Source organism: Acanthaster planci, linkage group LG05, assembly GCF_054643075.1.
Source record: "Acanthaster planci isolate LZ-2023a linkage group LG05, COTS_SCS, whole genome shotgun sequence".
In the NCBI taxonomy this organism is placed as follows: domain Eukaryota; kingdom Metazoa; phylum Echinodermata; class Asteroidea; order Valvatida; family Acanthasteridae; genus Acanthaster; species Acanthaster planci.
In genome coordinates, this window is record NC_141781.1 from 4741391 (window position 1) to 4755597 (window position 14207).

A 14207-nucleotide genomic window follows, 5' to 3' on the forward strand; every position below is an offset into this window, starting at 1 on the left:
CTTTAACACACTTATGAAGGTAAATGGCACCTTTGCCTTCATTTCTGATTTGTTTACTTCCATGGGTGTACAAAAACGTGATGTACTGATGACAATAGTATGGTGCTGTGGATGCCACACTTTTGGTTGTTTGCCATCAGTGATATGTGGTCCATGCTTCTTTGTACACCGTTACGGGTCCATGGCACCCTAATCTTGTTTCACTGGGTGTCAAAAATTCAATGGACCACACCACAGTAGATTGTAATGACCCATATGATGTACAATCCTTCCCAAGAGTACAGGTTGTTCTTGTGACTGGTTAGTGTTACATGTCGATTATTCTAATTGTTGGCATAAACCTACCCAGTCAGCCAGTACTGTACACTTACCTCATCCATGCAATTGACGTTGATTCGATCTTTGATCATTTTCTCAACTTCTGGCAGGTTGCCTGTCCGGGCCATTTCATGGAAAATCTTTTCCTTGGGAAGTACTGTTAGGACATACCAACAAATAACAGGAATTGGACAGTTAGCCAGTTGGAATACTCACTAATTTTCTATGCTTTGACATGTCTGACAACATGTCCATCCATGCAGAGCTCTGTAAAGAGCTGTTAGAATTTTGACAGCTGATTGACTAGTCAGTTGCCCTGACAGAATGTACAATGCGCAATCCTGCTTCTCCTAAGCCAAGCAAAGAAGAAGGTTACAGTCCTAGATATGTTTTGAAAGGGAAGACAGTTTGGGCTTGTAAGGAGTCCCAAAACCTGGGGGAAAAAGTAATGTTAAATCGTCAGTTATCCAAGTGTTTAATCAGCATGCTGATTAAATATCAGTTGGATCACGATGATACTACGGCATAAGCAGTAGAAAAGATGTCAGTGACCAATCCGCCTGTGTTACAATTAGTATCCAAGATTTGACATACATGTAGGAACATCAAAGGAAGTTGATGTTTGATACCCACTCTAGGTAACGTGACTCAGCGGGTGCAATCGGTGAATTCGATGAATGGTTACTAAGCAAAGCACCTTGGATCTGATTGGGGTTGACTGATGCTATGTAGCAAACATAACTGGTACATGTACATCACCATCTCCCCCAGAGCTGTGGGGTCCGCTGTCCACCATGCGTGAGGGAGCACAGCGGAAGACAGACCCCACAGCAGAACACGGATCTACTTCTGAGGGTACATGATGACCATATCATGAACAACTGCAGCTAAGTGCTTTCTCTTATTTACACTAGGCAGAAACAGGTTTCCTTATCTGATCAAATACATGTACTCTCTTTTTTAACTACAAAGAGAAAAACCTCATGTGACCAACAATCCTCAACACAAGCTTAACATCAGTACCTACATGTAGGTATTTCATGCATAGCTACATGTATACATGCTGAGGAAGTTGGACATGTGGGATGTGTCAATTTACAATGGAGGCTACTAAACTGGCAAGGCTCAAACCATGAGAAGTTGTCAGGTTGTAAATGGGCAACATTCAAAATCTTTCTAGACATGCTAGAAAATACGTAAGACTTGGTTTTCATAGAGACATGCATAAATGAGTGAGGGCGCTGTTTCTTTGGGGACTCATTTTTTTAAATTGGAAATTGTAATTTAAACATTTCTTCTGCATGCTCTAGCTCCTCTATTTAATTTCCAATTTCAAAATTTTTGAAATTTCAAATGAAGCCAGCATTCAATTCAATAAATAAGGCACGAATAAGAACAAACATTTTATGAAAATATGAATTTAAGGCTTTTCAAACTCCACAATCACTTTTGTGTAAAAAAAAAAAAAGAGTTTGCTCTACGTCAAACATTTACAAAAAAACATCCCAGACATCTCAAAATATCCCTGCCTTAAATCAATATTTTGTGCATAACAAACTTGTATCAAAATGTTTCTTATGACATCCTCTTGACGATAAAAAAAACAAATACAAAAACAAAAACAAAAAAATTGGGGCCTACACTTGAAAGACTCTGACAATGAGCCTCCCTAGCTTTGATAATGTTGAGGACATGCTTAGAATAAACAGGTCCCAGTATTGATGAAGGAATGTATAACTTATTACAGGTCAAACATGTCAAGGGTGGGGTTAGCACCACTAGTACAAGGCAACAGTCATTGGGGAGGGTGCTGGGAAATAGTTGGGGTTCAACTAAGTCAGATAGTGTGGAAAACAAAGAGTCGATTCATGTTCAGAGTCTGACGTCTTCCACTAGCAGACCAGCACCATCAACCATCAACTAACATGGTTGATTCAAGGCCCTGCTTAAATTCTTCATCTTAGGACGAATTCTCCATAGGACATGTTAAGCAAGCATGGTTAGGTCAGGTACATACACGTTGCTGTAGTGTTACTGTCACGACTGTTACTGTTTCAATGTTTGTGTTAGTCACTTTTACCATGGAGGTAGACGTTAGTGTTAACTGTTATGAGGGGGAGGACTTACAGATATCTTCATCCTCCGAGTCATATCCTGTGCCTGTTCCAGAATGCGACATTGTGACATTTACTGCTGCAATCTCATGCATAAAAACGCTTCAACTAACATGAATTCCTCACATGATGATACATGTACGGGTATAACTCAACATGGCCATTTTTTTCCGCTACGGGATGGGTGTTTCTATGAAGCTACATGGACGGGTGAACAGGTGGATACGTACGACTACGAGGCCTTTTCCGTACGTGTACAGTCGGCCTACAGGGTACAAGGCCCTGTTTACGCACGCACCGCTACACTTTTAGAGTTTAGACTGATGTGACTGGTCGCGTCACCCCAATCCACGGGCCACGCATAGACTGGCATCCTGCTCAGATTTACGTCATTTGCACTTAAGCTTGTTATGCGTACATGTACTGTACATGTAGTACTGTACATTTACACGTACTGTACAGTACTATGGAGGCATTTTGGGTAGGCGGATCGGACTGAGACTTGTGGGAAGAGATTTAAGAGATTCCCAGTGCCCATTGTAGAGCCAACACCAAGCAAGGAAACTGAGCCACCAGTATACCTTTAATTATCACACAGTTCATTCGTTAATAAAAACGTGACCCGACTTGAGAAGAGTCTAAAATCACGGAATGGACGTCAACACCCCCCAGAGACTGGTATGGTGGTACATGTGTTATATGGGGAGAGTACCATTTTGCCATGATCTCTACTAAAATAGAAAATCTTTAAGAAAGAAAGTAGTCAGAATTTCCCAGAAAGTGTATCTTTGAGTAATAAGAGTGTATAGCTCGGATGGGAGCGGTGTAACATGTTAATTTCGAAAAATAATTTGCTTTCTCGTTCAGCGTTATAAATAGGGAAACATAATATTGCTCTCTCAGAACCAAACGTTAATATCTTGCTCTGTCGGGGCAGCCTATTTTTACTCATTATAGCCAGTTTTTCTGAATTTGAAAAAAATTATGTAGAGAAGAGATGCCCGGCGTCACGTTGATGAGGTTAATATAACATACAATAGCCTGCCTTAGGCATACAAACTCGAGAATCTGTATCGTTGGACAGTAAACATGTCATTTATCCTGTCAATCCAAGGCAAAGAATTTTCTTGCCGAGTCAAATCAAGTGGCAAGTCAAATTTGCCAAGTCAATTCCCGAGTCTTTTTTTCCCAACTCAGTGAGCTTATTCGACGTTGCACATTGAACACCGTACTTGTACACCTTCAGCTCCGTAACTTTCTGTACCGGGGACTAAAGGGGGGAGCATTACTGATGAGGAGCGCCTTTGCACTATTTCTTCCTTTTCAGAACTATTGAAATACAGGTTCTGTTAGGAAGATCAAAAGATATCTCCAAATTCGCCTTTCCCCTTCTCAACAAGAAAAAGTGTGTGCTTGTGGGGGATGCTTCAATAGCCCACCTCCCGGGTCAAAAAGTGTGGGGGGATATATTCCATCCCCTGGGATTTACGCCCCTGGCACCTTTTCTGCCAATATGAGGTGGCCTGTGTGTTTGTTTTGCAATACGTGCATAGCTCTGATGGAGTAGTCTGTGAATTTTACATGATACCTTGACGCTTAAATGAAACATCATGAGACATGATTGCTACAGTATTGTGCCTCTATAGACCTTTTCCAGTGATATCACGATCGTGCTAGACCTCTGATGTGTTGTGATGGTAATGAGTGCATAGTGTTGTGATGGTAATTCACTTATTCAAGATAAACTAGTCAAGCGTGCAGGTTCGCACGTGCGCTTGCACGTGGTTGAAGCTGCCCGTAGGAATATATACAATCGCCGTGGCCAAGGCGTTCTACACGTGGTGCCGCGGTGGTAATGTTTACATTTAGTCACGTGTGTGAAAAATGTCTCTACACACAGACACTAGTCAGTCGGTGTAAAGACCCTGTCATTTTCTCACACAAGCCAAACAGAAAAATGCGACTCGTCGTGTCTCCGGCTCATGCTCCAAGCCTCCTTGGTTGTTAGTCCGACATCATTAAATGCTCTCCGTATGTTCAGTACCAAATTGCACACATTTACTAAAAGGTTAGTTTCTTGGAAGAGAACTAAAATTGGAAAGTTGGAGTCAAAGTCTCAATAGCCCTGTTAGTTGAGAAATAGCCAACTTCCGTAGGCTATAAGCATCAGTCTTAACAACGGTGCAACATCACAATCGGAAAGCCCAATTGTGCCAACAAAGTATACATTTTCCGTCAGCATGACAGTAATTCGTTTTAAAGAATTTTAACGAATTTTTTAATTTTCGTTTTGACGAATTACTAATTCGTAATAACGAATTACTTGAGCCTCCAAATGGCGCTGTTTTGCGTTGATTCCCATGTGATTCGAGGTATGCATGCTTCATACTATTTTTCCATGGCCATGGGCGCCTGGCCCTTGACATGTCTCTGCTATGTTTGATGTGGAGAAATAACGAACGCCAGCAAGGGGCTTTGTGGATCAGTGCGTAATTTGTTAAAACGAATTACATGTCAGGCTGAAAATTTGTACTTCATTGGCACGATCGGTACCCATCAGTATTATTGTCACTCTGAAGAACCGCTTCTCATTTGCAGCGAAGTGAAGTTGTCATCACAAAATTGTATCGAAATTCGCTGAGTTGCAATGTGTTCACCTTAATTTGCAACTTCACAGCAACCTCGATCTTTATTTGATCTGACGTCATAATTTGCCTTCTCCTTTAATATCAATCGATCGCCTTTATTGTGAAAATACACTGAACTGCATATATACTTACGCTGCCATCTGTAACTTCTCATAACTGCACAAAACAATACAACAGTTTTCTTCGTTACTTCCTCAAACATGTTAGTCATAACTGGACAGCATTATTGAAATGGTTCTGAACAAATTGTTTCAAACTGCTTGCTGGCCACAGCAACCTGAAATATACTGTCCTTGAAGACAACATGACCAAACACTAATTTTTTTTCGACAACGTGGCTAACGCCCTACGTCAGAAACAGGCAACCGCAGGGGGGTAAAACAAAACGATTATGATCTGGGGACCATTACGGGAAATGTGCAGATACAATATCGTATAATGCATAACCGGTTTGCGTCGTCATTTCAAGAAACATCCGTGAGTCATGTACATGAGCAGACTGATGTAGCTTGAGTATGGTGTCCAGAATGAAACAACGTATAATAGGTATACAACCACCGAGATGTATTCTGAGCTTTTAGACTGTAATGGGCGCCACGATGGGGGAGGGGCAGGGGGGCGTTAGCACCCTGGGAAAAAAATAAGAAAAAACATAAGAAAAGAAAAAAGGAAAGGGAGAAATGGGAAGCAAAATTATTATTTTGCTTTAAAAAAATACCCCAGAAGTGATGGATTGTTAGTTTGTTACTGATGAGTGCTTTTCCCCCTGGAAAAAAATCACTGCATTGCCCATCGTATATACGTATCCATGATTCGCCCCCTTCCCGGAAAAAAATCTTGGCGACGCACACGAGTATAATTATACGCATCTTGTACTTCGCGTACTGTTGATCCATGGCGTATCCAGCATCTAGAACTGTGCCGGGGTAGGGGGAAAAATAAGTAAGTTTTCTAAAGTGCAAGTCCATTTTTCACCTGTTGTATTCACCCCCACTTGAACGGCAACGATAGAATTCCTAAGGGTCCCTTTTCTGATGGTCAAATGTAAGCTGGAACACTGAGCGGTACCGTATTGATGCTGTTTTTCTCAAAGTACGTACAATCCACAACCGGCACAACCGATATACGATGAGACAGATTTGTCATTATTTTGAATTACTAGACAACAACAGTATATGTGTGTGTGTGTGTGGGGGGGTGCCGACACCATGCATACGACACTGGGGCGATGTTCATGATACAAGATGTACTGCAGAATCTTACATCAGAACGGCACTGAATTACATTTTGGTTGTTGGGAGGTCCAAACAAATTCTTCACAATCCGTCTTAATTTTTTCTCATTACGAAAATGATGATTCAATAGCCCACCCTCTCCCCCCCAAAAAAGTGGGGATATATGCCTTCCCATCCCCGGGATTTACGCCCATGGTTGCACAAAATCTAAAAGTGTCTGTCATTTAAAGGCACTGTTATATTATCATTCCTGCTAATCAGGTTCACGCCATGATCCACCAAAGGGGAGACGTCAAGTTGATTTGAGCAAACCTAGCGGTTTCCCTGCACCCTCTCTCCCTGCATCACTGGGTTGCCATAAAGGACGAAGCAAGTAGGCCTGTATACACTGAAATTTCAAGGGACTACCTCTAGGCTTATGGAATATATTAAAAGAGACTTGTAACTGATACGGTCTGACGACTACATAGACATGCTGGGGAAAAGTCTTCATGGACTTACTTAAGAGAAAACGCAAAATATTTTGTAGTCGGAAAGCCAAGGGTTTTGTGATTGGAAAGGCATGTCACAGTTTACTCATGATACGTAAACCTTCAATATCATGAAAATGAAAGGTCTATAGACGCCGAAGAAGAAAATTGAAGTTAAAGGAGAGATTTCACACCCCTGGAGTTATTATTTCTCCCAAAGTATACAAACTCGAAAGTGTACAATGAATTTAAACACTCGCTTTTCCCGTAAATATTGTCCTTCTCAGCATGTATATTTGCGTTTGATTGAATGTGTACTGCCTTTTTCAATCATTGTTTGAAGAGGAGTTATGGGCTTACGACAACTCGAAACATGCAGAGGAGGAAGGAAGACAGGCGTATTCCACAGAGTTACGCAACTCTATGACCCTACTTTTAATCTACAGCCGAATACAAATTTGGAGGCATTTTAAACGGGAACAGCACCAAAATTACATCGCTTTTACGTTGCTTCCCTCTCTAAATGCATTATTCAATTCAAGTTTTTTTTTACAACTTACGTCTGTGTTCATGCAGCTGACCAGGAGTCGCTGTGAGATGAGTTGGGACACCAACATTTCCTGAAAAAGGACCCCAAATGATATTGATTATTTCTGATCTTTGAGCATTGTCCAATAGCCCCCGTGATCTACCTATTTGCTCCATCCATTAATAGTGGCGTGAGTGGTCATTTGCATCATTAAAATGCGTTCCAAGGCAAAAGCTAATCTGATCAATTTACCATTTTTCCCGTGCTTAGCCCTGATCTGGCGATGGCGCAGCCTGGCTTTCAGGCGTGATGCAGTGGACGTTCGAGATACAATCACCCCAGAGTCCCTCTGTTGCTCCGCGCTGTGCTGAGTCCTTCCCCCTCCTGAATTCGGCCACTCGCTTCCGTCAGTGATGATGGAGCCGTAACCGCTGGGAATGTCACCGGACTCTGTCAATCCGTCATTTTCATCTGCAGAAAGCGTCCCCCCGCGTCTCAATCTGCGCTGCCAGTGGCCCGTTTCTAATAAGTCAGCACAGTTTTTTGGAGCATGGTTACCATTATGAAAAGTGACACATCTGCTTCGGGTTGATGAAGCCGCAGGCTGGCAGAACGACTCCGCCTCAACGTCCTCATCAACGGGTTTCAACAAAGTACCACTGTAACCACTGTAATAACTACTCATGTCGATCGCTTACGATGGGAATTCACAATGATTACTAGAAATACGAGTTGTTCTAAAGCACCAAGTCCATCGGACGAGCACTCTCGTCGCTATTATGTTACATATTGGCCACCTCAAGCTACACATAACGAATGTCCGTAAGAAAACTAACAGTCACAGTCACGTATTGATATAATATTCTCTGATTTGCAAAAGAGAAAAATATAGTAATGCAATAATGCTATTCACTGATGTGCATAGAAAACGTCAGAGTACCTGCACCTTTACTGGTGTGCATTGTCTCGTTTCGCACTAAATATTGCTGGTATAAGCATGCGCGGTGGGGGAACCTCAAGGGAGCGTGTGTACAATAAACGTCAACTTGAAAGCTGACGCATTTGGGCAGCCGATAAGTGTCCAGGTTGAGATTATCTTTTAAAGATGTAATTCAGCGATGGAGGCCATTAGTCGCCATATTAGGCTTAGGCCTGTGTGTAATTAAAAACATACTAAACCGAAATAAAAATAATTCTTGCCATTGTTGAATACGACTTGTAGGGTCCTATTAAGTTACCCGGCTGGGTCGTTATAAAAGTTGTCATCTCTCTAAAAATCGTCGTTGAGGGCAGCATGTTAATCAGCCAAAATTATGGCGTGCGTTTATTATATGGAATGCCATTATCTGCCGTCGTCCGTCGCGCGTCGCCTTTCTGAAAACTCAACCAAGTGTTTTTTTAGGGAAACTTTTTTTCCGCAAATGCGCTGACTTATTTCATGAAATTCTAGAAAGAAATCTGCTAGCCGATACAGACATTCCATTTTTATGCCTCGCAATTTCACCGTGAAATCCACAAATACTATACAGCAAATTGTTTTTGCCAATTGTGCTGTGGATAAGTAACTTTTTATTGAATGACAGGGGCAATTATCACTCGGTTATATGTCAGAAAACATGACGTGCTGGGGTTTGTGGGTGTGTATTAGTCATAGTGATAGGCCGGTGAGCACAGGTAGTCCAGCATATCAGCTCTATTTATGGGGCTAACAAGGTAACATTACTGTTTAAAAGACTTCTGTGTACCTACGTGCAACTCAAGTCATGTCTAATTTGGAGTAGGCCCTATACAGCAGATTTCATCCTAGGTATACCCGCCCTCAAAATAATGTTGAATCAGTTCGTCTCTTATAAAAGATGTAAGGCCTAAGGAATCAAACATTGTAAGTAACTTATTATTTATATTCAGTTCAACGGTACTCTTGTATTTCCGGGGTATGATCTCTTGGGATATTGTGGAAGCACAGAGAGCATGGCGGATCGATCGAACAAATCAGTGCGAAAAGATCAAGGGTCAAAGTGAAAAATAGCACTATGCAAGCGTGAAAAGAGTGACGGGGCGACGCACGACGGGCGACGGCAGATATGGAATTCCATAGACGTGTACAATATGTGGACGTGATACCTTGCAGTAGTTCCGGGGGGACTCGCCGCGCGGTGCGGCCCACGCATGCAGTGATCACGCACGCTACGAAGGCACGCCGTTATACGCAATAAGGCTGGCAATGGGCCTGCAGCGCATACGAGCTCGAGTGTGGTGCCCCCAGCCCAGCGGCGACGGTCAGTTGAAACTGAAGTTTTGAGGTAGATAGGCCTAAAACTACGATGGCCGGCCGCACTCGACCAAAGTCACTGTATGTCCAATAACTGCATTACGACTGCTGTCGTTCTCCGCAGAAAAGGCTCGATATAGGCTTAAGTTCATTGACATTTCCCTCACAAATTTTGCACCGTGAGTTCCACATTCATATTCTTATCATTTACACACGTACATATATTGAGTTCAGTGGTATTCAAGAGTTGTGACTAAAATTTTAATACAAGTCAAGCATTTCCAATGTTAGTATCAAAAATGTAACTTAAAATCGCACACAGAGTCGAGACTGCCGCTCGTGGCGGCTTTGCATGCACATGCAATCGCGTGACTGTGTTTCGACTAACGCTGGGCCTAGAATGTCACTCGACAACACCACGCGACGTCGTGGAAAATAATGAGAACAGTCGCCGAGTTGTGTCTCAACTTTTATTTATAATGGGCACAAGAATAAATTACGCAAAAGCCTCCGCATCGTTATGTGGGGTTTGGGGCACGAAAGAAGGGAAAGAGGCAGTTAGGTCAACCCAACCCAACCCAACCCAGCCCCATCCAACCCAAACCATCCCCACCCAACCCGGCCCAACCCATCCCCACCCAACCAAAGCCAACCCATCCCCACCCAACCCAACGCATCCCCACCCAATCCTTCTCCATCCAACCCAAACCATCCCCACCCAACCCGGCCCAACCCATCCCCACCCAACCAAAGCCAACCCATCCCCACCCAACCCAACTCATCCCCACCCAATCCTTCTCCATCCAACCCAACCCATCCCCAACCAACCAACCCAGCCTATCCTCATCCAACCCAAACCATCCCCACCCAACCCGACCCAACCCAACCCAACCCATTCTCACCCCACCAAACCCAACTCATCCCCACCCAACCCTTCTCCATCCAACCCAACCCATTCCCACCCACTCAACCCAAATCAACTTAACCCAACCCAACCCCACCAAACCCAACCCATCGCAATGCAACCCAACCCAAACCAACCCACCTAAACTTACCTATTTTTAAATAATGGGTCTCGTAGTACCGTTGACTCCAGAACTCGTCCCCTTTGCAGCATCTGAAGCAGCAGAACAGTGTTCCTTGGAGTCTCGACCAAAACTTCCCTGACCGCTTCAAAGGCATCTCTAGTTTTCAAAAAGGAACCATTATTTTTTCTTTGAGCGAAGAATAGATCGAGTCATAATGTTTTTAGCGAGTGCTGATCTTTTTAATGGCTCCTTTGCCTTAGAAAATAAATACAAATTCGAAAGTCTTTCTTAATAACATTTTTTCTCCTTTTGGACAATAATTTTTTTTGCCGAAAAAAGGTATAAATGAAAGTTTATGTTCAAGGTAAAATAAAGTAAACTGCCTGGATTACGAATTAAAGAAAATATTGGCAACGTCACTGTATGTAGCTCACCTATTGGTGGTATACAGTCGAACTTCGTTAATTAGAGCACCGTTAATACAAGATTCTGTTTAAGACAAGGAAATTTGTAGGTCCTTTGCTTTTCATTCCTGATGATACAAGGTTCCTGTTATAACCATGGAGGAAGGAGGGGACAAGGTAATTAGCAAAGTCCAACAGGCCTTATGTTAATGAGCTTCGACTGTACTTCTGCCAAACCTGGTTCACTACAGCGACGAAGCTACTAATACTATCGCTAAGAACAAAGCTAAAGGATCACCAAGAAGGTACCCTAGACGTCAAACAACCTTGCAGCCATCCGGTTACGCAAGAATGAGAGGGGATTCATTGCAGCCGCATGCAGGAACGAAAGAGATTTTTTTATATAACGGGTTTTGCCCTTACCCAACGTATATATTGATAAACACTGTATGCTCAGTGCTTGTCCAAGAGCTAGCGAAAAAAATTCACAAGCTTACTTGGGTGGGACTCGAACTCACGACCTTCTGCTTACTAGTGCAGACGTCTAAACCTCTCGAATTTTTTTCGCAAGCTCTCGGTCAAGCACTGAGCATACAGTGTTTATCAATGTATACGTTGGGTAAGGGCAAAACCCGTTATGTAAATTAACATCTCCCCGACGCAAAACACATCTTGAAAGAGATGTTTTTGTTGTTTTGTTTTAATGGCGTTTTTAGCTACTCAGGCTGTTTGCGCCAATAACCAAATGTTTATTCATAACCTTTATTAATCAGCATCACATTTCAGAGCTAGGAAGAAGGTCCAGTTTTAGACGCAGGTGGAAACCGAAGTACCTGGAGAAAACCTGCCAGTGCAAGAGCGAAATGCACATTAAGCCTGGGCTAACATGCCCCCCCCCCGAGAGCGGTGTATTTTTTAAAACCACTCTTGTGACGTCACCCTATTCTGTAAAGTGTTCGATAACAACTTACACAATCACAATTCATGAACAATTTTCTTCATTTGAAGAGACAGTGAACTGTAGTTCTCAAATCAGTCACTCGACAAACTTGCTTGGTGGTGTAAAAGGTCCCCAGCTCCGTACAGTCATATCGATAGCCTTTGCTAACTTTTATTTAGCAAAGGGCCTATTTCCGCAACAAACAAATAGATATACTGTATATGTAAATCCATTTGGACCGTAGGACAGTGTGTGTGCCATGCGATACGCTGACGGTGTCATCTGCATGTCTGTGTGCAACCTCGTATAAAGCATGTACGTGAAGTACTGTGCTTGTGAATGAAAAGTAGTTGTGCACCCAGCCGAGGAGTTACTTGGGACAGATATGAAGCTTTTATGTACAGCCAGCCAACGCTAGACAAATGATGGAATTCATGTCACTGCTCTCAAAGCATCAGTAAATCCTTTCTGTTCTTTTGTAAAAAAAAAAAATGGACAACAATAGTGGGGAGGGACGTGGTTTAAATCGGAGAAACGACTGAAAAGGTGGAGACTCTTCTTCTTCGCGTCCTTGCCCATTCAAATCAAAGGATCTCCACTTTTTCGTCGTTTGAGAGAAGCTCTGTGAGAAACATGCCGATTGTTGAGTGAAAATGATGTTCATGAATGTCGTCTGCTTCCTGAATTGTGCTTGCCTCTGTCAGATGATGTAACCGTGTCTGGTTCTTTGTTTTCAGGGGCCACCCTGCTTCGACGTCACTAACATGTTTCTGATTCGGGGTCACCATGACAGGACACTTGGAAACCGTCTTCTTGTTTCCAACACGTCGTCATCTATTATCTTAAGATGTCGACTTCCAATAGGATCTGCGCTAAGTAATCAAAGTTATACGCACAACACCAAATAATTGTTACTAAAAATGCATTTTTTTGCGGGGTACTGATTCATTCTTTAAAAATGTACACTTCGTTCCTTACTACATAACTATATGGCCATGCGCCATGCCTGTTGTAGGCCTACTGAATGCACCTTCACAGAAAATTACACTCAAGCAGGAAAGATGCCCTTTTCTACATAATTTAGAATTTATGCATGCATCGTGTTCACATGCATTTGTCAGTACTGAGAAGTGAACCCTTCATAATGGTACAACATGCCATTAGAGAAATAAATCCCAACACCCCATACACATAAATTAAACATGACTGGAATCATCAAAATATCACATGACGTGCAGGGAAATGGATCATTCTATGCTGTACATGAAATAGAAAAGAGATCATTCTTGAATTCCGGTCCCATTCTGGGCTGTGAGAGGAGGCAGAAATGCCCTTTTGTGGAAATATAACTATATCAGCCATGCACTTCAACTTACTGAAGCAGTCAGTGTTATTGTCATTCACAACAATTTTAGGAGTATGGAGCCAGACTAGCCGCTTTATCCCACTTGTTGTACCTTGACGCTCATTTTGTTCAGGACGACATAAAATTTGGTAAAGTGTGACGGCCCCCCTGCTGCATGCGGGAAGGTAATAACAGCGATTTTCGGGGACAACAATTACTCGAATGACTGAGCCGTATTGTATTCGCTGTTATGCACCTGCAACCGGGTATAGTACGTTTGTTTGCAAGTCACGGCCTTGGAGTTAGTGTCCGAGTCACTGCAGCGTAAGAAAAATATCGTTTGTAGACAGTACAGGGGATACAGTAGTGTAGTATATAACCATGGTGTAACCTTTTCCATGGCTAGGAAAAAAAAAAGAATGGACCCATGCGCGTGTTAATAAGAAATATCACGACGAAAAACTGTAAATATAGAGACAATCGACGGATCAAATCGAGGGCCCGGATAAAAGGGAATCCTGTATATAATATTTGCGCCAAATCAACAAATCGAAATTTACCGGATTTAGCAACTTCGAATCTATTGCTGTGATGCTTCTCATCAGTTTCTGTGGATTTATTGAAAGTTTTCCCGACACACCATCCTTAATTGGTGTTGTTTAAGCAGTTACATTTTCGGAAACTTACTTGTCGCGTAGCGTCACCGATCTTCAGACACTCGATCAGTGCTCGATGGCTCGTAAGCAAGTTTACATCAAGGAGTACCCCCGTACGTCGCGGGCTTAACCTGACGAACCCTACAGATGAAGGGTACCAGTCACTTCCTGTAATAGTCGCCTGTAATTCATAGAGTCCAATACCCGGGACGCCGACGTCAGACCCTTTCCTTTGATCTAAGGAGCTG

General features: G+C 42.6%; 2 protein-coding genes across 2 annotated transcripts in view; one reads left to right on the top strand and one right to left on the bottom strand.

Moving 5' to 3' along the window:
• Positions 1–8230, bottom strand: part of LOC110986773 (uncharacterized) — a 26203-nt gene extending 17973 nt beyond the window's left edge. Inside the window, exons 1-3 of the mRNA XM_087136636.1 lie at positions 7567–8230; positions 7346–7405; positions 372–475 (exon numbers count right to left, since the gene is read on the bottom strand). Of these exons, the coding sequence (XP_086992762.1) occupies positions 372–475; positions 7346–7405; positions 7567–7999 (597 nt within the window). The 5' untranslated portion in view covers positions 8000–8230. The remainder of the gene's footprint in view (positions 1–371; positions 476–7345; positions 7406–7566) is intronic.
• Positions 1–14207, top strand: part of LOC110986820 (sodium-dependent phosphate transport protein 2B-like) — a 369275-nt gene that overhangs the window by 132762 nt on the left and 222306 nt on the right. The gene's annotated exons all lie outside the window — the stretch shown is intronic.